Consider the following 27,328-nt stretch of genomic DNA (forward strand, 5'->3'; position numbering starts at 1 on the left):
TGATGATATCTGGTATAACATGAACAAGTCATTACAGATCTGTATCTCACCGACTACGTGGGCTGAAATAACATCTTCAAAACAGCAAACTTCCAAATCAGATACTTGAGTCCCCTAAAGTCAGAGGCCTCATCAGCTGGTTAAGACTCACACTGCGAGACACACTGCAAGAAATTTGATGAGAGACTTCAACTGAAGCAAGCCACACATGAATCCAAAAACTAAAAGCTGTTCAGAGAGGGGCTTCCTTCTACATGCTGGTGATAAGCATCGTATCCACTGAGAGGAATCCTAACAGGACTGATCTTAAGGTCAAACTGAAAGATATACAAGGTACTCAAGCAGTTGTATGGGACAAAAGGGTCTTATCCTCACACCAGACTGAAAACCACTCCCATTTAAAATTGGAAGATCTTCTGGTAAACTCCTTCCAAGATGCCAAAAGGACCTCAGACATCTTTTCAGACAGACCAACGACTTCTAATATCTGTCTCAACATCCAGGCCAGCACTTCCTAAAATTTTATCAAGCATGATCTAATTTTAACATATGAAAATTCATGTGACCTCTGACAATGACAAAATATCAGACCTCTTCTTTCTATCCCCCACCTCTCATCCAAAGTAGGAAAGCAGCAGAGGTGGCAACAATAGCAGCAGTCAGTGCAGGATCTATCAGGAGGGTCTGAGGCCTCTGAATACACACAGGCTCACACACCCTGCATTGCCTCCCAAATGCATTTCAGAGTGGATTTCTGGAGGGCGTGGGAGGGGACCTGTTTCTTGTGATCCTGTCTGGGGGCATGACTCACAGTTTGGGAACTACCGATCGAAGCCATGAAAGTTATAAAAAAAAAACAAAAAAAAAAAAAAAACCCCTACAGAAAAAAACTGGATGTTCTGAGTGATTTGAGCTAAGCAAGATCCCAACTTGGTCAGTTATTCAGGGACTAGAGCTATAGAAGCACAAACCAAATCTGTTTTGGCCAGTATCCAACTGCCCTTGACTCTTCTGAGTATTATGAAGGTCTTAGTCACCAGTGGTAAGGGAGGATATGCATACACACCTGTCCCCCAAAGGAAGAAAGTGCCTGTTGCTTGTATGCTTTCTGATTTCCTCAAGCAGGAAGTTGTGGATAGGAAAGTACGAATTATCTCAAACAGATCTGTCCCGTGCATACCCCACTCAAGAAAGATCTGGTTTTCCACACCCTGTTCTAGAGATCACTCATGTAAGTCCAGGTGATGACTGAGTGTTTATCAGGATGTTCTTTTCTGGCCAAGTATGTGACTCAGTTATACAACTTCATAATGCCCTAACACTGGTGAACGGAGTTTGTTCCTCTCTGCTTATCTGTCTGTAAGTGATGGTCTTTCTGTATAAAGTCAATTTTGTTATGTACCTGTTTTCTGAAAGCCTTTAGCACATTCAGTATTTATTTTATTTAAAAACTTTTATATACCGGTATTAGTATGCATACATCATACCGGTTTACAATGTAACTTTAAAGGTAGAAATTACAATGAACAGGGAGGGCGAACAAGGAGGAGTATACAAAGAGCAGGAGGTGGAGGAATTAAAGCAATAAATAAAAACTGCAACGGACTATTTACAGGAATATACAAGGCGTAGGCAAGATACTTGCAGAAGTCGGTGTACTTAATCAGGGTAGGCTTGTCGGAAGAGCCATGTTTTAAGTTTTTTTCTGAACTTGGCGTAACATGGCTCTAGCCTGAGAGTGGTAGGGAGGGTGTTCCATTGTTTAGGGCCTGCAATGGATAGTGCACGGTCCCTAGTAGAGGAGAGGTGGGCTTTTTTCAAAGGGGGAATGGAGAGGGTGCCTTTGTTGACAGTGCGAGTGGGTCGTTCAGTGCGTATAGGACGAAAGGGTTCATCCAACCAATTGGAATTGTGCGAGTGGATGGACTTGTGCACTATGGTTAGAATTTTGAAGAGAATTCGGGATGCGATGGGGAGCCAGTGGAGTTCTTTGAGTATTGGGGTAATGTGATCAGCTTTCCTTGAGTTGGTGATGACCCTGGCGATGGCATTCTGGAGCATTTGTAAGGGCTTGGTGGTGGAGGAGGGTAGGCCAAGGAAGAGGGCATTACAGTAGTCCAGCTTTGAGGAAAGGGTGGCTTGGACGACGGTGCGGAAGTCATGATAGTGGAGGAGGGGTCTGAGTTTCTTCAGGATGTGAAGCACTGACCAGACCCTCGATAAAGTACTTCAGGATGTGAAGTACTGGTCAGTACTTCAGGATGTGAAGTACTGACCAGACCCTCGATAAAGTTGATATGCAATCTTTTCATTTAGAGAGACCAAATGCAGAGGTTGCAGGTGTCTGTAGTTAGAACAAATTTGGTGAAGAGGAATTTAGAAGGGCAAACTCAGAGTCAAAAACTCTAAGATCTTCCATCATGCACATGCTCTTCTGTAGTCCCTGAATGGCTTGATTTCATTGGAATTTGAGTCTACTGGATTTGGTCCAGTGGACCCTCAAATAGAAACATGCCATAGGAGTGGCCTGGACTGTGGAAACCATGTAAATATAAGAATATAAGACTTACCATACTGGGTCAGACCAAAGGTCCATCAAGCCCAGTACTCTGTTTCCAACAGTGGTCAAAGTCAGGTGATGAGTACCTGGCAGGATCCTAAGAGGTAGATAGATTCCAGGCTGCTTATCCCAAGAAAAGCAGCGGATTTCTGAAACTCTACCTTAATAATGGTAAATAGTCTTTTCCTCCAGGAACTTATTCAGACCTTTTTTAAAAGCAGCTACACTAATAGCTTTCACCATATCTTTTGGCAACAAATTCCAGAGCTTAATTATGCGTTGAGTAAAAAAATATTTTCTCTTATTAGTTTTAAATGTATTACCTAGTAACTTCATTTTGTGTTCCCTGGTCTTTGTACTTTCGAAAGAGTAAACCACTGCTTAACATTTGCTTGTTCCATTCCATTCATTATTTTACAGACCTTTATCATATCTCCCATCAGCCGTCTCTTCTCCAAGCTGAAGAGTCCTAACCTCTTTAGCCTTTCTTCATAGGGGAATCGTTCCATTCCCTTTATCATTATGGTTGCCCTTCTCTGTACCTTTTCTAATTCTGTTATATCTTTTTTGAGATGTGATCATCAGTATTGCACACTTATCTCAAGATAAGATTGCACCATGGAGCAATACAGAGGCATTATGATAGTCTGTTTTGTTCTCCATTTTTTTCCCTAATACCTAGCATTCTATTCGCTTTCTTGGCTGCTGCTGCACACTAAGCACAAGATTTCAACGTATTATCAACGATGGCACCTAGATCCTTTTCCTGAGTGACTCCTCCTAATGTGGAGCCTTGCATTATGTAGCAATAATTTGGGTTACTCTTCCTTAAGTGCACCACTTTGCACTTGTCCAAATTAAATTTCTTTTTCCATTTGCATGCCCAGTCTCCCAGTTTTGCAATGTCCTCTTGCAATTTCTCACAATCCTCTTGCGATTTAACAACTTTGAATAATTTTGTGTCATCGAAAAATCTGATCACCTCACTTGCTGTTCCCATTTCCAGGTCATTTATAAATATATTAAAAAGCAGTGGTCCCAGAACATATCCCTGGGGCATTCTACTATTCACCTTTTTCCATTGGGAAAATTTACCATTTAGCCCTGCTCTCTGTTTTCTATCTTTTAACCAGTGGCAATCCACAATAGGACCCTGCCCCCTATCCCATGACTATTTGATTTCCTAAGAAGTCTCTCGTAAGGGACTTTGTTAAATGCTTTCTGGAAATCCAGATATACTTTATCTCACCTTCATCCATGTTTTTTTTTTTTTACACCTTCAAAAAAAATGTAGCAAATTTGTTAGGTAAGAATTCCCTTCGTTAAATCCATGTTGTCTTTGTCCCATTAAACTATGCTTATTTATATATTCAGCAATTTTGTTCTTTATTATAGTTTCTACCATTTTGCCTGGCACAGACATCAGACCTGCTGGTCTGTAGTTTCTTGGATCACCCCTTGATCCCTTTTTAAAAACTGGCATTACATTGGCAATCCTCCAGTCTTTAGGTATCATTGATGTTGTTACTGATAGTTTACAAATTTCCAATAGCAGGTCTACAATTTCATTTCTCAGTTCTTTCAGCACTCTGGGATGTATGCCATCTGGTCCAGGTGATTTGCTACTCTTTAGTACATCTTCCAGGTTCACTGAGATTTGTTTCAGTTCCTCTGAATCATCACCTTTGAATATCATTTCTGGCATAGGTATATCTCTACACAACAATATAGAATGGTTTTTGGACCTATTTTTTCAATTTTTTCACACCATAAGTCAAAGACACATGGCATGTCTTAACATTACATCAGGTTTTTGATGCCTTGCCTAAATTTGCGTTTTCTCGAGCCCAGAACATTAGAGATATGGTAGTAAAATCTGCCTTCAATTCGTCTCCTCCGATTTCAAAGGGAGGAGGCCACCAAACGTGTGGGAAATGTGATTTCTGCAAACTCTTACGGACCAACAATGGACATCCCCCTCCTCACAAACCATCATTAAATTAACAGCTACGACTTCGTGTGAGTCTGAAGGGGTGATATATGTTCTACAATGTCCTTGTGACCTTGTATATGTGGGCCGAACAAAAAGAAAAATAAGAACGAGGCTTATAGAACATCGTAGCTGCATTAAAAATGCCAAGATCACAGCTCCTGTGGTACAACATTGTATGACAGCCAAACACGATTTTGTAGATCTTAAATGGTCTATCATTGAGCAACTACATCTGGGCACAAGAGGGGGTGATATACAACAGCGCCTCAATCAGCGGGAACAATATTGGATCTTTACTCTGCAGACAGTAGATCCAGGAGGATTGAACGAGAAAATTAATTGGTATACTTTAACTTAAAAAATCTTCATGGCATAAAAGACAGCAGGGTGTTAATCTGTGGGATTGTATGGTGTATTGAGGATGAGTTTGATTATAGAGAAGGCATAAACATATTATCCGTCAGAGGTTGTGGACTTTGTCAGAAAAAAGCATTGTAATGACCTGATAGGATACTCGAACGTGTAAGAATACATTGAATGGCTTTTTAGAGGTACTGTCACCCGTGTCAACTGACGGGATTATATGATAGATTTAAGACGTGGTTTTTTATGGAGAAGGGTAATATTTAATTAAAGGACTACCTGATAGTATAGGTGGAAGACATGGAGCAGACGACCTGGTGGAAGACACGGAGCAGACGACCTGATAGAGGACTTTTCATTTACTCAACATGGAGCAGACAACCTGGTAGAAGACACTGAGCAGACGACCTGATAGAGGACTTTCCATTTACCCGCAATATTGATTGACATCTGAGTGACGTCACCTCCGCAGGAAATGTGTATAAATACCCTGGCAGTTCGCCATTTTAAATTAAGCGGGTTCGAAGACGGACCGCCAATGAAGATTTGAGATGAAACACGCCAGGTCTTGCCGTTTTGGGAATGAGTTTTAGTAACCGCATTTAAAGGATTATCAAGAATTGACCCCTGAAGCAGGACCCTGGGTGGTCCGAAACGTGATCACGTCGGGACTTCATCGTGGTTTCTCGGCTTGAAGCTAAGTACTGCAATGTTTGTGCTAAATGATTATTTTTTGAGACGAAAGCTCCTATAATTTTTGCTTGTATCTATGAATACATTTTCCCGTGGCAAATAGTACTTTTGAAGAAGTTTTTGAAAATTTGATATTAATAATAAAGTAAAGTGACCTCTCCTGTACTGGGTCTGATTGCTATACAGATCCCTTTGGTAGTGGTCCTACAAACTATAATAATGAACTTAAGAATGTGTCTTTGACTTATGGTGTGAAAAAATAGGTCCAAAAACCATTCTATATTGTTGTGTATGCGTACTCCTGGTTTTTGGAAACTGGGCTTATTGTTTGTGATAGGTATATCTCTTACATCTTACTCAGTAAATACTGAAGCAAAGAATTTATTTAGTCTCTTTGCTATGGCTTTGTCATCCCTAAGTGCCCCTTTTAGCCCTTGATCATCTAATGGTCAAACTGACTCCTTCACAGGCTTTTTACTTCAAATGTACCTGAAAATGTTTTTATTATGAGTTTTTGCTTCCATGGCAAGCTTCTTTTCAAATTCTCTAGCATTCTCAGAATTACCGGTAATCCTTCCCCTGCAGCTACAATATCATGAAACCTTTAGGTGAAGAGAAAGGTCATGTAAGCAGTGGTGATTAGCAGAGCCCCCTACAGATTCCAATGGCAGTGGGGGTCAAATGGGATTTAGGATAACTTATGAAAAACCCTTGTGATTCCATAGACAGTGTACTGCATAGATTCAACTGCCCCGTCAGATGTGCACTTGCCAGCTCAGCTTCCAAGCAGGGAAACATTTATATTTGCAATATTTTGTATTTCGTCTATTTCCAGAATCTATTCTAGGGGAATATGAACCCCCCAGTTGACATAGAAATGCAACGACAGCTAGAAATTCAAAACACTGACAAAGCTGATGCTAGACCAAATGGCAATAAGCACTACTTTGATGAGGTGTTTCCCTACTACAAATCTGAGATACATTTGGCTCACAGGAACTCTCTCTCTCTCTCTGTATATGCCTCCTGTAAATCCAGAAAACATAGTCAGTCTCCTTTGTTTAGAAGGTGAATGACAGTGCCTAAAGAAATTAATTTAAATTTTATATTTCTATGTCAATTATCATACAAAATGGTTCTAGGCCGCTTACAAAATCAACATATTAAATCCATGATAATACAATTACATCATACATTTTTCCTAAGAGACAGAATCCTCCTTGGGAACTAGAAGTATATGGAATAAAATCCCCACTCTCTCTTTTTGTGGTGGGACTGGTCTGTAAGAAGGAGCGGAATTCTAACCTAAACAGATCCTGATGCTGATTGAGCATTAAAGCTCTACTAGAAGGGCAATCTGAAGGGATCAGAATACATCCTTTATAATCCAAAGGACTGATTTATCTGAGGTTACATCAGGTGAAGGTTTATGAAAAACATCAGTCTACTGGGAGGTCCTCCAGAACAGAGACTGGACAACGGGTTATTTTGACTGGATGATTGTGGAGGACAGAGCTCCTCTGCTCATGTTGGCGAGGCCATGAGCCATGTTGTCTAGACTGAGCAGGGCCTGGGAAACATCTCTTTTGAAGTTATCCACTGCAGAACCACCTAGATGTGAAAAATCATCCGAAAGTGACAGTGGTAGGATCTGAAGCATGATGTAATAGTCCTTGATAAGATCCAACAACTCCGTGAACTGACTTCCAAAGAAATTACCCCCAATACATGGCAAATGGATTAACTTACACAAAGCAGAGGTTACAATCTTAACTTAAATGGTAATGCTACACTGGGCTTCGAAGGTAGCACTGTGGTAACTTGCATGGAGTGGCCATGGTTAAAACCTAAACTTCAGTAAGCATGGTAGGCAAGAGGTTTTCGACAATGGCTTCACTAATTTTGGTGACTGCATGGATTATTGGAAAACTTGATAAGACATGGAAGGGGATATGGATATTGGATTTAGTGTTGGCATTGTAAGAATCATAGAGGAAGATGATAAAGCCTGAAATGGCCTACCAATGGAAATAGCAGAGGTTAGTACTTAAATTTTAGGCATGCTTAGAACAGATATGGAGAACAGTGGTAGGAAAAGGGTTGCACGTTCAGGTAACAGATATGGGACGTAAGGAGCAGGTGTGGAAACTTGAATGCTCATCTACCTAAAGTGCAAGAGTCTTAACTGGCCAGACTTGATGGGCTGATTTGGTTTTTTTCTGCCATTATTTACTATGTTACTATGTAAATAAGGTCCTTCATTTTCAGTTTAAACCAATTTTGACCCAAAAGTGATAATCTGTTTAAACCGATTTTCACCCTAATTTTAGACTGATTAAAGAGCAGCTCCAGAGCTGCAGAAGCAGTGTCTCAAAGCTTCCAGCAGTTGCTGGAAGCCAATGTGGACCAAGTACCTGCAGTATTTCAAGTCCTGCCCCTTGCCAGAGAAAATGCTGACTTTCCAGTTTCACTGATGTTGCACTGAAGAGCGAGTCCCTGCCTCCCTCTCTAAGCAGACAAAGTGCCTGCTGCTTGGTGCCACTAATGCAGCATTTGAAGAAGGCCATGCCCATAAGAAGCATTCCCCGGCGGGCTCCCAGGCCCCACACAAAAGTGTTGCAGATCATGGCAGCTTCAGTAAGCATGCTGCTGAAGAAGAGAGAAATCTGGAACCACCACTAGTAAGCAGGAATGCTGTTGCAATGGGGGGGGGGGGGAGAAGAAGAGAGGGAGATTCTCAGATGTGGGGAGAGAAAGGAACATGCTAGGGGTAGGAGTAGAGAGAAGGATGCTGCTGAGTTGGCAAGTGGGAAAATCAGCTTAATATTGTTTTATTGTACTGGCTTTTGTCTACCAAAATAAACTCTGATATTTACCCAGAAAAAATGAATCACATTTTTGCACTGATGTTCTCCTGTTTTTGTTGTCAAGATAAACCCTGATAAATTCCTGGGAAAAAATAAAATAAAAAACAAAAATGAAGGTCCTTATATATAAGCCTTTCCTGTTCATCTTTCCTAAAACCCACAACCATGAAAGTCTGCAGGCATCCATGCTTACTGCAGAAGCTCAAAAGCACCACAGAATGTTGATTTGGATTTTAGATTTAATTACTCACCTTTCCAAATCTAACCTCAAGGCAAGTTACAATCAGGTATAGAAAGTAATTACCTGCCCAAGAAGGCTTATAATCTATGTCTGAACCTGAGGCAATAGAGGGTGAAGTGATTTGTCCAAAGTCATAAGGAGCATTAGTGGGATTTGAACCCAAGTTTCCCTGGTTCTCAGCACATTGCTCTAATCTTTAGGCTACTCCTTCACTCCCTATAGCATGTACAGACCAACTGCTTTTCACACTCCTCACCAGTCTCTGTTAAGTTAAGAAATTCCACTTGCTTCTCTTGAGGGAGAAAGTGGGTGAATTTCTGGGCCCCCTCTAAAATGGTGTTCAAACACCACATCATATAGATCTGGTAGAATTCCACGAGGGACCAGAACACAGCATTTTGTTAATGCTTCTTCCCAAAAAGGTCCTGGAGTGGGATTCTTAAATCCTGAGGAAACAAGGCATAAGTTCTTGATTTTCTGGCTATTTACAGAGTGCATATTGAACCACTACTCTCTGTGCAACAGTTAGAGTAGATACCAAATACTATATCCAGGCATCCGAGGAATTTGGAAATCCCTGTTACCAACAGTAAGAATGGTGTCTGGCATTTCCCTCAGCCTCTTCCATACAGCCTGAAGGGCACTACTATAAATTTATTTTATTTATTTATTTCAAAACTCTTCTATACTGTCGTTAAGTTAGGTAACCATCACAACGGTTTATATAGAGGCATGATAAAGTAAAATATGAGTGGTATAGATTTACAAGTTAAACATGTGCCAACAAAGTACGGTAACATTTTCGAATAATAAACTGTGTGTATAAGATGAGCCTATCTGTATGTTAGGAAATATTAGGCGGTTCAAATTTAACATTAAGATACATTTATAAGTTAAAAACATCAACTGTTTGCTTGGTGCGACTTTTTCAATCAACTGTATTTCTCCTTCTCTTTTTCTTTACAAAAAGCTTGTTTAAAGAGCCAGGTTTTCAAGTTGGTTGTGAATATTTTAAAATCTCTCTGTAGCCTTATCTCGAGTGGCATGGGGTTCCACAGCACAGGACCAGCCAGTGACAGTGCTCTCTCTCTTCCTTGAGTGAGGTGTGCTGATTTAACAGAAGGGACAGTTAGTAGAGCCTTATTAGCAGATCTCAGGTTTCTGTGCGGGACATGTACGCGCAGTGCTGTATTAAGCCAGTCGGCTTTTTCATCATGGATTAGCTTGTGAATTATACATAATGCCTTGTATTGAATTCTTTGTTCAATCGGAAGCCAGTGTAGTTCGGCAAGTGTTCCTGTAATGTGGTCACTTCTTTTTTTTGCCAGTCAAAATTCTAGCAGCGGAATTTTGCAATATTTGCAGTGGCCTAATCGTTGATTGTAGTAGCCCTAATAGCAGAGAGTTGCAATAGTCTGTGCTTGCAAATATCATTGCCTGTAGAACTGTGCGAAAATGTTTTATCGTTAGCAGGGGTTTCAGTCTTCTCAGGGTCATTAGTTTACCGTATCCTTCTTTTAATTTCTGAGAGATGTGCTGTTTCATGTTTAATTCAGGGTCAATTATTACCCCTAGATTCCGTACTTTTATTGCTAATTCCACGGCTTGATTATTTTTTATTTTGATTGTAGGTTGTATAGGATGTATATTTTTGTGTTCAAGGTGTAGAATTCAGTTTTGTCGATGTTAATAACCAATTCCATTTGGTTTAGGAGCGGTTTGATTATTTCAAGATACATGTTGGCTAGCTTCATTGTTTCTTCAATGGTGTTTACAATGGGTAACAGTAGTTGTATATCATCTGCATATATGTAACGTATGATTCCAAGTCCTGCTAGTAGATGACATATTGGTAGTAAGTAAATATTAAAGAGTGCTGCAGACAGGGCTGATCCCTGTGGGACCCCTGTTAGCAGTGTGACTTTGTCCGAAAGTGTATTATTGATTTGGACTTGGAAATATCTGTTGTTTAAGTAAGATTCAAACCAGTTTATTGTTTTGTTAGTGAGTCCTATTTCTTTCAGTCTATTGATTAGTATTTTGTGATTTACAGTGTCGAATGCTGCGGAGAGATCTTATGGTGTGTCCAGGCAATTGAGAGGCCAATAAGATATGCCTGGTTCTATGACTCAAAAGAAATAACCTTAGATATTTCCTTACAAACAGGAGGGAAGGACTCTTCAGGGGAAGATCTGTTCCCTGCTTATTGTGGGGATGGTCCACAGAGGAGGTCAGAAGAGTATTCTTCAGCACAGAACTCTTCACATATGTAAGCAGGAACCATGGGACTCTTCAGACTGATTCAGAAAGAATATATTGAATAAAGTCTGGGAGAACACAGATCATGGACAGAGAGCTATAAGACTTAAAAGTTGTCTCCTGGAATACCACAAATGGTTGGCACATAGCAGCAGCAGAGGCTTCCCACCCTAAAACTTCATGGCTTTGAATTAGTGCATACGGCATTGAAAAAGGCTCCAAGAAGCACACTTGCATCAACTCACTATGCATAGAGGGGATGCTTCCAATGGGGTACATCAGTCATAACACCAAGAGGCATTTAAGTCTCTGACACTTGAGCTGTAACACACTTGATGTGCCAAACAAGTGCTTCAACTCTCCTGTCCAACTCTGCCTCAAAGACTGAATATCAGCATCAAGATCAGCCTAGTAGGAGAGATAATGTCTTCCATAGTTCTTTGGAGATCAGAACTGAAGGCTACTGATTGGACTTCTGGAGATGCTATAGCATGGGAGTCTGAGCTCACTTCCAGGCATAGCGACGTTGGATGATGATGCACTCTGAGCCAAGGTTAATATTCTGCCTTTTATGACTGGTCAGCTGCTTCAAAGCGAATTACATTCAGGTACCATAGGTATTTCCCTGTCCACAGAGGGCTTACAGTCTAAGTTTGTACCTGAAGTAATAGACGGTGAAGTAACTCGACAAAGGTCACTAGCCTTCTCAGGCTCTCTGCTTAAGCATCCAGTGTTCTCTCAGTTCAATGAGGGGAACCATCTTGGCTTCTGGACCTACATTCAGACTGAGGAGCAAGTCGAGGGCTTCATAGGTTTAGCCTTGGCACACGTGCTCAATATGGCTTCGCAACCTGTGCATCGAGCCTTTGGTTCCAGCATTGTAGAGGTGGTCTTCTTTTTCTTGGCAAGGTAGTCGAGGAGTCTGACTTTCCAGGTCTAAACCACTCAGGGCAACATTCTAGCATAAATACTGCAGCACAAGGCATTGCAGCTTGCCCCAAACATTTGTACGAAAACTCATCATGGCCAGCAATGGACATTTTCTCTTTGCACTTGGTGCAGAACTAGAAGCTACCAGTCTGCTTCTCTAACATGGTAAAGCAGAGTTGCTTACCTGTAACAGGTATTCTCCTAGGACAGCAGGATATTAGTCCTCGCACATGGGTGACATCATCCGATGGAGCCTGGCACGGAAAACATGTCAAAATTTCAAGAAACTATGACTGGCACACTGAGCTTGCCACTATCCACACATCCACGTGGGGTCCCTCTACAGTCTCGTAACATAGAATTACAAAAAAATAAAATAAACATAGGAGAAACCCAACTCTGTGCAGTGGCAGGTGGGATTCATGAGGACTAACATCCTACTGTCCTAGGAGAACAGCAGTTACAGGTAAGCACTCTGCTTTCTCCTAGGACAAGCAGGATGATAGTCCTCACACATGGGTGAATCCCTAGCTACAAGCTGTTTCCGAACACAAGCAAGACCAATAGGCACTGAACCATGTGCCAATGGCACAACAACACGGGTGCTGTTGGGAACAGCGGAAAACAGCCTGAACCCAAAAAAAGGGCCCCAGGCAGGAAGAGTTGGGTTCTACAGCTGGAAGAGATTTCGGAGGACAGACTGGCCAAAGCTGCTATCATGTTGGTCATTCCTGTCCAAACAGTAGTGAACAGCAAAAGTGTGGAAGGAGCTCCACGTCGCAGCCTTGCATATCTCTATACAGGGACCGCTCTCAAGTGGGCCACCGAAGCCGCCATGACTGACAGAATGAACCTTGATATGGCCCCCAAGCTGAAGTCCCGCTTGCATATAGCAGGAGGAGATGCAATCTTCCAGCCAGTTACACAGGGTCTGCTTGGCAACCGCAACTCCCAATCTGTTCTTATCAAATGAGATGAAGAGTTGCATGGACTGCCTGTGGCCTGCTGTCCACTCCAGGTAGAAGGCCAAGGCTCTCTTGCAATCCAAGCTGTGCAAAGCCCGTTCGCCCTGGTGTGGGTAGGACGATTGACCTGTTGAGATGGACATCAGTCACCACCTTAGGCAGGAATTTAGGGTGCGTACGCAGAACCACTCTATCACGAAATAACTTTGTGTATGATGGGTACGTCATCAACACTTGAAGCTCACTAACCCTGCACGCCAAAATGACTGTGACCATAAACAGGACCTTCCAGGTCAGGTATTTCAGATCACAGGTGCTCAGTGGCTCAAAAGGATCCTTCATGATTTGAGCCAACACCACATTAAGGTCCCAGGACACAGCAGGAGGATGCAGAGGAGGCTTTAATTGAAGCAGACCTCACATGAACACCCCACCAAGGGATGCATAGAGATAGGCGAACCATCCAACCCCTGGTGGTAGGACCTCGATGGCACTCAGATCTACTCTGATGGAGTTGGTCTTCAAGCCAGCATCTGACAGATGCAGAAGGTAGTCAAGCAGTTTCAATGTAGAGCAGGAGAACGGATCTAACCCGTGATGCTCACACCACATGGCAAACCTCCTCAACTTCAGGCCATTGGACTTCCTAGTGGAAGGCTTCCTGGAAGCTACCAGGACCAGAGACACATAATCCGACAGGTCAAGGGGCTGCAGAATTAGCCTCTCAACATCCAGGTCGTTAGGAACAATGCCCTGAGGTTGGGATGGCGTAGCCTGCCCTGATCCTGTGTGACAAGGTCTGGGGAAGTCCCCAGACCGATCGGGTCCCTGATAGAGAGATCCCGCAGGAGAAGAAACCAGATCTGCCTCGGTCAATCTGGGCTATGAGGATCATAGTTCCCTTGTCCTGCTAGAGCTTCAGGAGGGTCTTCATCACCAGATGATTTGGAGGTACGGGTACAGAAGGCCCCTGCCCCAGTGGCAGGCAAAGGTGTCTGGGGCTGGTTTGCTGTCCCTTCCTGTACAGGGAGCAGAAGTCTCTTACCTTGCTATTTGCAGGGGGAGGTGAAGAGATCCACATCTGGAATTCCCCAAAGGCGGAAGACCTGGTCCACCACTGCTGGATTCAGAGCCCACTTGTGGGGTCAGAAGGCCGGACTCAGGTGATCCACCACCATATTCTCCACCCCTGCGAGGTACACGGCTCAGAGCAGCATGCCCCGAGACTGAAATTCCAGCAAGTTGATCTGGCACTGAGCTTCTCGAGCAGACCACAGGCCCTGCGTCTGTAGGCCCTCCACATAGGCACCCACCTCAGGGTCGACGCATCCGTAATGAGTACAACCTGGGAAGGGGGAAACTGGAAAGGAACCCCTTGCTCCAAATTGGACAGGCTCTCCCACCAAGACAAGGAGGCCTGGAGAGGCGAAGTAATGCGGATGCGCAAGTGGAGGTCCTGGAAGGCCTGCTGCCACTGGGTCCACAGGGTCCATTAGGCCCTGCGCATATGCAAGCGAGCTAAGGGTATAACACGGACAGTGGCCTTCATGTGACCCAGAATATGCAGCATGAGGCGGGCCGAGACCTGCCGGTTCCTCTGAACCAGTCCCGCAAGGGATACCAGGCCCAAAATATTGGAACAACTTACCACTGGAACTTAAGCTACAACCAAATAAGAGACAATTTCGGAAAGTGTAACAGTCAGTAAAAAGTCAGGAAAGAGGTCCAGGCAACTGATCCGCAAAGATAAACTTTTATTGCCAGCAAGATGCAGCTAAGACAAAGGCTTAGTACAAACTGCATGCCACTCCCCGTGGGGAGTGAACTTTTATACATTCTTTCAAGTAGGTGTAGCTTATAATCAGACCATTGCACACGTCATTTAATAGACATGATATGTTAGACATTTTATAGCAGCAATCGTATTAATACAATACAAAATATTATTACAAAATGGTAGTGCGTTTCACTGAATGTCAGTATGTGAGTGCGTAGTGCATGCCATTGCGTATCAAATGTTAGTACATTCAATATGGCTGTGCGTTTCAATGCTGGCGTTATTAATTAGAAGTTTTCAGTTTTCTCATTCATTTCATTCAACGATTGTTCATACATGTTCATACAACGATTGTTCATAGGATTGAGCTCCTACATTCCCCCCTTTGATACTTACGCCTTCTAAAGAAGTTGAAGTATCAAAGTGGGGAATGTAGGAGCTCAATCCTATGAACAATCGTTGTATGAACATGTATGAACAATCGTTGAATGAAATGAATGAGAAAACTGAAAACTTCTAATTAATAACGCCAGCATTGAAACGCACAGCCATATTGAATGTACTAACATTTGATACGCAATGGCATGCACTACGCACTCACGTACTGACATTCAGTGAAACGCACTACCATTTTGTAATAATATTACAACTAAACATGGCTGTTCCAGGAAGTGCATGCAAATGAGAAATAAGCACAGGAACTGCTATATTTTAATGAGGTCTTTTTAACTTCTACTTTTTATTGCTTTTACTTTTTAACTTTTGTATTTAATTAATAGTTTTAGATTTTAGAGCTATTTAGATACCATATTTTTCGCTCCATAAGATGCACTTTTTTTCCCCCAAAAATGGAGGGGAAATGTCTGTGCGCCTTATGGAGCGAATATAAAAAAAACCCAACAACTAAAAATCTAACAAAATCCCCCCCACCCTCCTGACCCCCCCCAATACCTGCCAAAATTAATTTACTACAACCCCCCACCCTCCTGACCCCCCCAAGACCTGCCAAAAGTCCCTGGTGGTCCAGGAGCGGTCCGGGTGCGATCTCCTGGACTTGGACAGTTGGCTGCCAGTAATCAAAATGGCGCCAACGGCCCCTTGCCCTTACTATGTCACTGGGGCCGACCAATGGCAGCGGTAGCCCCAGTGACATAGTAAGGGCAAAGGGCCATCGGCTGCCAGTAATCAAATGGCACCGACAGCCCTTTGCCCTTACTATGTCACTGGGGCCAACATCGCTCCCGGACCACTCCTGGACCCCCACTGGACCACCAGGGACTTTTGGCAGGTCTTGGGGGGGGTCAGGAGGGTGGGGGGTTGTTAATTAATTTAAATGGTTGGGATGGGTTGTTTTTTTTTGGGAGGGGGGGGGTTCCCACAGAAAGAGAAAGATAAAAGTTTTCTGATCTGGGGAGTGGACCGAAATGGCCCTCCCCAGACCCGAAAACAAAATAGGGAGAAAAAAAATGTTATGCACTCCCCTAATTTGCTCCATAACACCCACGGATGCCTGGGGACAGAGCCGGTTTAGCACAAATTTTTTTTTTTTTTTTTTCAATTTTCCCCCTCTGAATCCTAGGTGCATCTTATGGTCAGGTGCGTCTTATGGAGCGAAAAATATGGTATATGTTTATAATATAATTATATTTTTCTTTTTCCTGCCTATTCCAAATACTATGAGTAATTGTAAACCGTTGAGATGGATTTGTCCGTGCAACGGTATATAAAAAACTGTTTAAATAAATAAATAAATAAATAAATAAATAAATAAATACCAGTGCAAGCGCCAGATCACGGGACAGTTAGGCTCTGGCCTGAACTGTGTCCAGCTCAACTGCGGTGATGGGGTTAGATGAGACTTCGGGTAGTTGATGACAAACCCGAGGGATTCCAACACCCGAATGGTCAAATGCAGAGATTGAAGCACCCCCTCCTGAGTGGCACTCTTGACCAGCCAGTCGTCCAAGTAGTGGAACACCTGCACCCCTAGACGGAAAAGGTGCGCTCCCACCGCTGCCAGGCACTTGAAGACAAGGGGGCCGAGGCGAAGCTGAATGGCAACACCCTGTATATGGAAATGCCTCTCCCCAATATAAACTGAAGATACTTCCTGTGGCTGGAGAAGATTTCGATGTGGGCATATGCATCCTTGAGATCAAGGGAGCAAAGCCAGTCCCCTCCCTGCAAAAGAGGAATCAGGGTGCCCAGAGAGACCATTTTGAACTTTTCTCTTTTTAGAAACTGGTTCAAAGCTCTCAGGTCCAAAATAGAGCAGAGTCCACCTGTTCTCTTTGGATTCAGGAAATAGCGAGAACAGAAACCCCTGCTCTGGATGTTATGAGGGTGGAGAGCTCCGTCAAGAGTATTTCTTGATGCGAGGACCGACCCCACGAGGGGCATGGGGGAATGTCCACAGGAATACCTAGAAAGTTGAGTCAATACCCTTGATGAACGATGGCCAGGATCCACCGGTCCTTGAAGAATCGTAGCAGGCCTCCAATCAGAGGGCCCGGCGTCAAATGTATGGCCGATTGGCTTATGCTCCCCCGTAGCCAGTCTAAATCCTGTAGTGGGGCTTGACTGGGGCACCGGCTGAGGCCTGGGGGTCCGCTGCTGTCTGGGGCGGCTCCTAGAGCTCACATGTTGAGCATGGGCATGAGAGGCCAGAGGATAATATTTCCTCTGGCTATTAAAAAAGACCCCTGCAAGCCCTGCCACGAGGAATTCCTGGCATAGAGAGTCCAATGTATTAGCCGAAAGATGGTGGAGGATCTCATGGTGATCCTTCAACTAAGCCACAGTATCCCTCACCTTACCAAAAAGGTTCTCAACAATACATGGGAGGTCTGCAAGCTTCTCCTTGACCTCCGGGCGGAGATCTGAGGTTCAGAGCCAGGCCATCCTGCAGGCACCAATACCAGCCACTGCAATCCTAGTAGATGTTTTGAACAAGTCATAGGTGGAGCGCACTTTGTGCTGCCACATTCCAAGACTTGATGGACAAGAGCCATAAAAGCGTCCTGTTGCTGCTGGGGCAGACGCTTGTTTCCAGAGGTTCCAAGAGTACTGCATCATATACAACTGGTAGAAAGCAATTTGGGCGATCAACATGGCGCCCTGAAACACTTTCCTGCCCAGCGCATCCAGTTCTGTGTTCTTGACCCGAATGGGAGGAAGCATGGGTACAGGAATGCTTAGCCTTCTTGAATGCGGACTCCATCACAACAGACTGATGTGGGTGTTGATGCCTCTCCTACCCAAGGCCTGCAATACCAGACAGACAGCATCAGCCTTCCTATTTACTGGAGGCACAGAGATGGGGAGTTCCCAAATTCTAAGGAGTAACTCCTTGAAGATCTCATGCACTGGAACAGCTACCACTTCCTTTGGGGCATTGAGAAACTGGAGAACCTCCAGCATTTTATGCCTGGCATCCTCTTCTGTCAGAAGCTGAAATGGAATGGTTTCCCTCCATGGCCTGGACAAACCCCGCAAAGGTCAAGTCCTCAGGCGGGGACTGATGCCACTCCACCAGAGGAGATGGGTCTGAGGGAAGATCCCCCGAATCTTTGGACGAGGATTCGGAGGTATCATCCCCCCACGGGTCATAAGGTGCATCTTCCTCTCTAAGATCACTCAGACATCAGTGGGGAGCCTCTACCAAGGCCCCCGAAGGACCCAGAACTGGACCAGGGAATGCTGGTCGAAGAACCAAGGGCCTCAGCGGTGTCATGGGCTCTGCTGGTGCTTCCTCCATGGAGGAACCCTCAATGAAAATCGCACCGGATGGAGCAGGCAATGGTAGCCGCTGCGGTATCGATGGACCCCCGGGCATCAGCAGCAGCTGCATGGGAAGGACACCAAGGAGGATATAGAGGTGCTCCAGCAGCAGTGCCAACATCGAGCGTGCAGGTTCTGGCACCGGTGGAAGCACCGGCAGCTCGATGACCTGCAGCCTCAGACCACTGCCAATTGCACCCTGCGGTCCAACACCTCATGAAAGTCCACCAAGGACAAGACAACCAGAGGAGGGGGAGGTGTCACTAGATCTCCCTCAGAGCCCTGAGGGGAGACTGGTGCCCAGCACCGGCATTGGTGGGGAACACCTGGTACTCCCAGGTTCAATGGAGAATGGTGCCTCCTCTCCATGGGGTCGCTTCGGGGGCATCACAGCTGGTGCCAGTGCTAACCCGAGCCGGTGTCATACAAAGATGGCAACCCCTAGCGATGCTTTCTGGACTTCCCTTGGTGCTCTGCCTGGTTTTTCCCCAGTATCGAGGAGGATGGAGATGATCCAACGTCCTGGAGCATGAAGACACAGATGACAGCTGATCTTCAGCCCCTCTCTCCAGAGGGGGCCCTGGTGGGGGAGTGGACAGTGAAGGCTTGGTGTACATCAATTCCCTGCAGCCTTTTGGAGTCGATGTCCCCGACACCGAAATTGAAGGTGAAGATTTCTTGGAACCGAAGAGCTTCTCCATTTTATCTATAGATGGGCACGACGGCCTTTGGGGGTCATGTGTCGCAAAAATGACACTGACTGTGTGTGATGCCACCAGGCAGAGGATACAAACCTCATGTGGATCCATGAGGGACATGGTCCGCCGACACTGACGAAAACCCGATGCCACCATTACAAAAAAAGACCCAGCAAGCGGTCGGTGCTCAGCAGCCAAGAACACAACACACCGGGAACTGACCACACAGAAGGGAGAAAACTTACCGTACCGCCCTACTGACTAAGCCGGTAGGAATAAGAGAGGTCCCGGCGCAGGAAATGTCGGAACAGACCGGGAAATCACTTGAAAAAACAGAAAAAGAGAGGAGCTCCACAACTGTGACACGATAGCTTTGTGGAAAAGAAGAGACTGAAGAGGGACCCCATATAGACACGTGGATAGTGGCATGCTGGGCACAGGTTTTCTGTGCCTGGCTCCATCGGATGTCACCCATGTGTGAGGACTACCATCCTGCTTATCCTAGAAGAAAAAAAAAAAAAAAAACATACAGCAAAGTCAAAGAAATCTAACAAAAAGATGACCAGAGAACTTGATAAAAAGGTTGAAAGAGTTAAATAAGAACATAAGAACATAAATGACTGCAACAAGAAAAATATCTTATTCAGTCTAGCAGCATTGACAAATAAGCACCAAAATTCAAATGAGTGCTCAAAAACTTGACTAAGGAAATTAAATGGTGGCTTGTTTTATTTATTTATTTATTTTTAGAGAGTTGAAGAAAACTGCATAGAAGGGCTGCTAAAGCTGATGCATCAGACATCTTTGGTGAGCAAAATACAACTAAAGGGAGGGCTGCAGCAGCATGGTAATATCTGAATATGTATGTTAAAAGCCTTTAGATCTTTCCAGAAAGCTCTTGAACAGATGGCCATTCAGCACTGAGTGTGTGACTATGGTGAATTGTTTGTATTCAGAGAAGCAAACATACTGCTATTTATGAAACGAGCAGCAGGAGATTCTAATATTTTCCACAAAACAACTTCTCTTCAATACCATCCCTTGGAAAAGTTTGTGAATTGTGCACTATGGGGGGGGGGGGGGGGGGGGGGGGGGGGGGCGCGCACCACATTTCAGCAACTCCCGGCAATCCTTCCCCTAACCCACAGCGCGACCTATTTGAGCCAGCTGCTGCGTTGGAGAGTAGTTTTTATCATCTGCAGATACTTCCTCCTCTACTGGCAATGATTTGAAGTCTGAATGTGTGGGGAAACCTTTCAGTCTTCATGGGAACTGCCAGCACCATGCAATTCAAATTTCAGATTGAATCCAGCAGAGGATGAGACAGCTGTAAGTAAGCGAAGTGCTGCTCTCCAACTCCTCCTACCAGAGAAATGGAATCACACCAGAGTGAAACAGAGATTATGGTTGTGCTGTCATAGGAAAGATGATGAGAGCACTGAGGGGGAATGAAGAGAAAGAGAATTGGGAGGGAAGGGAAAATTGATGCTTGTGCTGGAGCTCAGAGAAATATGATACTTGTGTCCAGCATGGGGAGGAGATACGATGATTGCACAGGATTAGGAAAAGGGGGAGATTATTGTGCTGAGGGTGGGAAAGTCTGGGAGAGATATGTTTGTGCCCGGGAAGGAGGGGTGGGAGAAAGATGATTATGTCGGATGGCGGGGGAGATGCATGGATTGAGGGGATGAGAGAGAGATGATTATGCAGGGATGGGAGAGAGATTATTGTGCTGGGAGACCTATACCCACCTAGGGCAGGGGTGGCCATCCTGTGGCTTTTTCATGTTAAAAAAAATGTGGCTCTTGCCCTCTGGCAACTAAGTAACACTGTAGAGGCCAGAGGGGAGGGACTGGAGCAGGAAGCACATGCAATAGAAAGGAGCAGGGAAGACCTATCCTGCTCCCGCCTCTTCTCCCCCTCCTCACCTGACAGTGCTGCTGGTTACTGCAACGACAAAAGAAAGGGACTGGAGCAGGGATCAGTGGGTTTTCCCTGCTTATCTCTGCTCTTCTTCTCCCTCATTTGCAATCAGCAACAGTGGAGAACAAAAGGGGGTGAGGTTGGAGCTGACAGGACAGCAAATATGAGCCAGTCAGCGCTCTGCTCCAACCCTCCCCATCCTGTCTAAATTCCCACTCCATCTGCTGCCTGGAGTAGAGAGCTCTTCTCTGGTCTGCTGTCTAGAGGGGAAGGGCTGAACTGTACACAGCCCTAAAGCCCAGCAGCTCAAGTCATCCCACCACTTGGGACTCAGCTGACAGCAGAAGGGAGGAGGGAGTCATGCCATAATAATTTTTGGAAGGGAAAGGGGGTGAATGCTGAAAAGGAGCGAGGGGAGAAGGGATTAAATTTAGTTGATGAATACTTGGAGGAACAGTGCATCAAGTAAATGCTTAAAAGAGAAGTGGTGCGAAAGCGGGTTAATGCTTTTCAGGGCAGTGACATGAAAAGGGATGAATGTTGTAAAAGTTGGGGTGGGGGGGGGGGGGGGCAGCTCAGGAAGGAGCTTAGCTTGGGGGAAAATGGGGGAGTGAATATTGTTTCCTCCACATCTCACTTGAAGTAAGCAATGAAACTGAACCGTCTGGCACTTTTATTCCTCCCCAAGGTCCATGTTATCATGTTCTGCAACAGGTGTGCGGAGACCAGGGCTTGGGTGGAAGAAGTGGCGTGAAAGAGAGAAAAGGCCAGGATAGGGTGTTATATGAGAGCCATGTGGGAGGAGGAGAAGAGGTGGCATGAGAGAGCCAGGGGGTGAGGGTGGGTGTGTGTGTGTGTGTGTGTGGGTAGGTGAGGATCTGACACAATCATAGATAGTGAAAGTGAAGGGAAAGTAAGAGAACTACAGAGGATGGAAGTGTGTGTGTGTGTGTGTGTGGGGGGAGGGTTAACAGAGCCAAAAGTGGTTATGGAATGGGGGTAGAATTGAATCTAGAGGTATGATGGGGTGGAGGGCTGAAAGAGCCAGGAATGGTGCTTGGAGGGAGAAGGATTTTAGAGAGATATGTGCAAGAAGGGATGAATACTTCTGGGGAGAGTGAGTTGAAAAGGGTGAATTTTGGGAGAGAGAGATGGTGGGGGTGTGCGAGTGCCAGAAGGGGTAATGGTGAAAGGTTTATGCGAGAGAACCAGAGAGGATACTGAGGGAAGAGGTCAGAGGGATAAAGGGGATGGGGGGTCAGGGGAGATACTTACGGAAGACAGAGGATGAGGTGCGGGGTTGGGGACAGAGCAGCTCAAGAGGTTGGGAGGGAAGTGTTGGAGCTGCTGCACTCAAAATTCAATTAAAATGTGTTTCCCACAGGACATGTAAAGACAGCAATTTTGTATATGGATTTAGGATCTGTTACAGTGAAGTACTGTGTATATACTTTTACCTGCTGTGAAAAGAACATGTGTTGCTTTTCTGCAGTACAGAAATGGGGCATGAGACCTGGGAGCAGCTATGTACATAAATGACTGACAGGCGATTAAACTCGTTTTTTAGTTTTTGCTTTGACCTCATGCACAGAACTGATAAAGATTTGTTTTGGCTGTCGTATGCAGCAAAGCTGTATACTGCCACACAAAGGACATGGGTTCGATTCCCGGATCAAGACTTTTTCTCCCTGGGATGACAGAGGTAGGGAATGCTGCAGAGGCAGTGGTCACAGTCAGGGAGAGAGCATAGCATCCCTGTCATTGCCCGACAGTGATACATAATGGCCAGATACAGGGTCCATGCTTGCAAGGTTCTGGAAGGAGCACAGGTACATGGCCGACAGCCAAAGACTGTTGCTGTAATGACTGGGTTAGGCAAGTCTGGAAGGGATAACAGACTCAAAACAGCTGTGCCAAAAAAAACAAGAGGAAAAATAGTAACTAACAAATGCAGCACAACCCTCATCCACACAGAAATTTGTAATGTAAAGTAAGTTTAATCATGGCCTATCATACTAGACACCACCGACCGTCTTGGCCTTGATTACTGGTAACTTTTTTTTTTTTTTTTATAATCAATGGTCACTTCAATTATCCTAACTTTTTATAGGATTTTATATTGCAAATAAAAGTGTGCATTTATCTGCATCTACTAAAGCTTGTATCCTACATGGCAAGATAAACCCCAGTGGGCTCATTTAATAAAGAGATCTTTCAATCACAGCAGCCTCTGTCTTCTGTTTTTTTTTCTCATCTTTTTGCTTGTTCAGGAATGCTCAGAACAGCATTCCAAAACTCATTTCTGCCAAGGGTACCCTTTAGTGGATGCAGATAAGTGCACATTTTTATTTGCAATATAAAATCCTATAAAAAGTTAGGATAATTGAAGTGACCAATGATTATTAAAAAAAAAGGCAGTCAAGGCCATGACAGCCAGTAATGCCTAGTATGATAAAACTTGCTTTACATTACAAATTTCTGTGTGTGTATGAGGGCTGTGCTGCATTTGTGAGGGATATAATAGGCCAAAAAAGCCCAGATAGCTGCTTTTGGTGCCATAGTCCAACAAAGGCTGGTTCTTATTGAGCTGAAAACCCAAAGAAGCAAGAAGAAAAGCAAATTTACTTACCTGTAAACATGGTTGATGAATTAGCCATGACATGTGAGTTATATCATTTTGTAGCACCGAACATGCCCATCTCTCTCTGAACTTAGTAAAAGTTTACTGAGCATGCGTGAGGCTTCCTGTGCACATGCCTCATGAACTTCTCAGCCAATTTCAGGGCTTAGCAAGCTTTATTAGTGAGGTAACTGACTCTCCAGGGAGGAGGACAGGAATTAAGCATAGCTAATTCATCCTGTTTTCTACAGAGAACCCTGTTTACAGGTAAGCAAAGTTGCTTTCTCTATCAACAAGCAAGGCTGAATTAGCCATGACACATGGGGCAGTTCGAAGCTGAGAGTTGTACAGCGGAACAATTACAGAAAAAGCAATCCTGCCCCACCAGTGAAGGGTAAACTGATTGGTGCGCAAAACTGCTTGTCCAAAACCACTGTTGTCCCTCGACATGTTGCCCAAACAGTAGTAGCAGCATGTGAAGTTCTGCACAGACAACCAAGTTCCAACTTTGCAGATGTCTTCAATCGAGGTGACACTTAACTATGCCACTGAAGTCACCATGGCTCTATCTCCCCCGGCACAGGAAGACCAGCAGGGCCATGGTAGAGTCCATCCCACTACGGCCTTAAGTGAGAGATGAGGGGGTTGCTGTGGTGGAGACCACACCACTATGGAATGAAGAAACCCAAAAACTCCAGTGCTCCTCTTTCTTCCTGCCCATGAGGCCCAGAAGAAAAAAGTTGACAGAGCTTTGCAGGCAGGAAGGAGGAGTGTCAGCCTATGTGCAGAAAAAGAGCAGTGTCTGTGGCAGGGATGCCATAAACAGAGAGAGTTGAGAGACTGTGTGTGTGGGAGTGAAACAGCACATGGAAGAGAGCCAAAATGTATGTATGAGAGAGAAACAGCATGTGAAAATGTGAGTGTGAGACAGCATGAGTGTTTGTGTGAGAGAGAGCCTGTATGCATATGTCAGACAGCATGTAAGCTCTCATTTTCACGAGAGTGTGTGTGTGTTAGTGAGACAGCATGTAAGAGAGAGCAGGGAGTGTATGTATGAGAAAAGAGACAGCATGTGAAAGTGAGAGCGTGTGTGTGTGTGTGAGTGAGACAAGTGAGATAGAGCCAGAGTGTATGTATGAGAAAGAAACAGCATGTGAAAGTGGGTGCAAGCGTATGTGAGAGAGAGAGCAGCAAGAGCCTGTGTGTGTGTGTGTGTAAGAGAGAGCATATGAAAGTGAGAGCATATGTATGAAAGAGCATGTGAAAGTGTGAGAGAGAGAGGCAGTGAGCTTGAGAGAGGAAGTGAAGAAGACAGGTGGAGAGAAAAGAAACAGGAAAAGAGAGAGACCCTGTTAAAGGAATTAGTAAAAGACCGAGAAAAGGAATGTGGGAAAAAAAAGCCTGGGACCAACCAATTAGAAATCAGAGTTGCTTACCTGTAACAGGTGTTCTCCTAGGACAGCAGGATGGTAGTCCTCACACGTGGGTGACATCATCTGATGGAGCCTGGCATGGAAAACTTATGTCAAAGTTCCTTTGACTGGCACACTGAGCAATCCCTGCATGACACTATCCAAACATCCATGTGGGGTCCCCTCTTCAGTCTCGTAACAGAGTTATGAGGAAAAATAAAAAAACAGGAGAAACCCAACTCCACGGTGTGGCGGGCGGGTTTCATGAGGACAAACATCCTGCTGCCCTCGGAGAACACCTGTTACAGGTAAGCAACTCTGCTTTCTCCAAGGACAAGCAGCTTGGTGGACCTCACACATGGGTGAATCCCTAGCTACAGGCTGCTCCACAACATAAAATGGGACCAACAAACACCTAACCAAGTGCCAAAGGGCACAAAAACATCGTTGCTGTTGGTAACAGTGGGGAGACAGCCTGAACCCAAACAGGCCCAAAGTTGGGAGAGTTGAGTTTTACACCTCAAATAGGTTCTTGAGGACAGACTGGCCGAACCTACTGTCGCGTCGGACATCCCTATTCAGACAATAAAGTGAAGTCAATGTATGGAGAGAACTCCACAATGCAGCCTTGCAGATCTCAGCCACGGGAACCAGAGATGACCACTGTATTAGTAGTGGGAGGCCTCAGTGCCCCGCTGGGCACCTGTGCTGCCCTGGAAACAGACACCAGCTGGGTTGGTAACCACTGATAAGCACGAGTTTCTCCAGAAGCGGGTCAAGGATGGACAGCACCAGCTCCGATTTCTAGAAACTTTGACATAAGTTTTACACATTAGGCTCCATCTGATGATGTCACCCATGTGTGAGGACTACCATCATGCTTGACCTCGGAGAATAGGACAAGGAGGAACTCCATGAAGGAAGCAAGTAGCACGTTTAAAATGAATCAAAGAAAATTCTTTTTCACTCAATGCACAATTAAGCTCTGAAATATGTTACCAAAGGATGTGGTTATGGAAGTTAGCCTACCTGGGTTTAAAAAAAAGGTTTGGACAATTTCCTGGAGAAGTCCATAAACTGGTATTAGTGAAGTTGACTTGCGAAATAGCTACTGCTTATTACCAGCATTAGCAGCATGGGATTTATTTAATGTTTGCGTACTTGCCAGATACTTGTATTGGATTGGCCACTGTTGGAAACAGGATGCTGGGCTTGATGGCCCCTTGGTCTGACCCACTATGGCAATGTCTTACGCTAGACAAAATTTTCAAGAGATGAGAGGCTCATGGGGCAGCATGCATTTAGGAACTACTACACATGCTCAGTAAACTTTTACTGAGTTCAGAGATGGGTCTGTTTGGCATCACTGGATGATATCATCCACGTCATGGCTAATTCAGCCCTGCTTGACAATGGAGAAATGCTGGGCCAAAAAACACACATTTCTTTATCTTTTTTTTTTGCTTTTGAAAACTGCTGTTCATGTATGCTATAACTGAATATTGCCTTTGTGGTTCACAGATGTTGCCCCACTGAAATGACCTCTGAAGCAGTAATTAGCAGAAATATTTCTCTAGATCTGAAGCCTGTCTCCTGGGAACACAGGGCTTTGCAATATTACAGCAGATTAAAGTATCAGTTTACCCCCTTCTCTGATGATTTCCACTTGAAGCTTTCCGCTAGTTGACCCTTTTTTATCCTGGTATAGTTAACATTTTTAGACTTTTAGGGGAAGAAAAGCATACAAGTATGCTTTTAGTTGTCTGTCCTATATTCATACTTTACACATCTCACTGATATGACTATTTGGACTTCCAATAAAGATTTGCCCAGTAACCAAAGATTTACTCATATTCAGAATAATGGAACGTAATCAAAAGCTTTACCGGTATTACTATCTGAAGAATGAAATGAATCATAATGTAAAAGGAAAATATTCATGACCTTAACTGCCAATTAAATTATCTAGAAAAACTTTGCAAGCGCTTTATTTTCATATCTGTTAATGCCTACAACCATCTGCAGAGCCAGAAAGCATCAAAAAGTGAATGAATTGCAGGTTTCTGCAGGCAATTGCAGTGCTGGCTGCTTCTCCATGCACAATATTAACAGCAGACAACTGTACAAGAGTCACATTGCTTTTCAAGTAGACTTACTCAGGCTCTTTGATCCATAATAATCGTCACTTAACCCAGGGAAGTCCTGATATCACAGACAGCAAAGGGACAGAAGCAGAAGAGGGAAGGG

The 27,328-nt window shown here is 44.4% G+C and overlaps 1 protein-coding gene across 3 annotated transcripts in view; it reads right to left on the reverse strand.

The window, feature by feature from the left end:
• The window catches only part of DLG3 (discs large MAGUK scaffold protein 3), a 507,232-nt gene that overhangs the window by 133,074 nt on the left and 346,830 nt on the right, over positions 1 to 27,328 (reverse strand). The window contains exon 13 of one of the 3 annotated variants that reach the window (XM_029607251.1): positions 27,238 to 27,283. The exons of the other annotated variants lie outside the window; for them this stretch is intronic. Coding sequence (XP_029463111.1) covers positions 27,238 to 27,283 — 46 coding nt within the window. The remainder of the gene's footprint in view (positions 1 to 27,237; positions 27,284 to 27,328) is intronic. 3 annotated transcript variants of the gene reach the window in all.

Source organism: Rhinatrema bivittatum, chromosome 6 (assembly GCF_901001135.1).
Source record: "Rhinatrema bivittatum chromosome 6, aRhiBiv1.1, whole genome shotgun sequence".
Lineage (NCBI taxonomy): Eukaryota > Metazoa > Chordata > Amphibia > Gymnophiona > Rhinatrematidae > Rhinatrema > Rhinatrema bivittatum.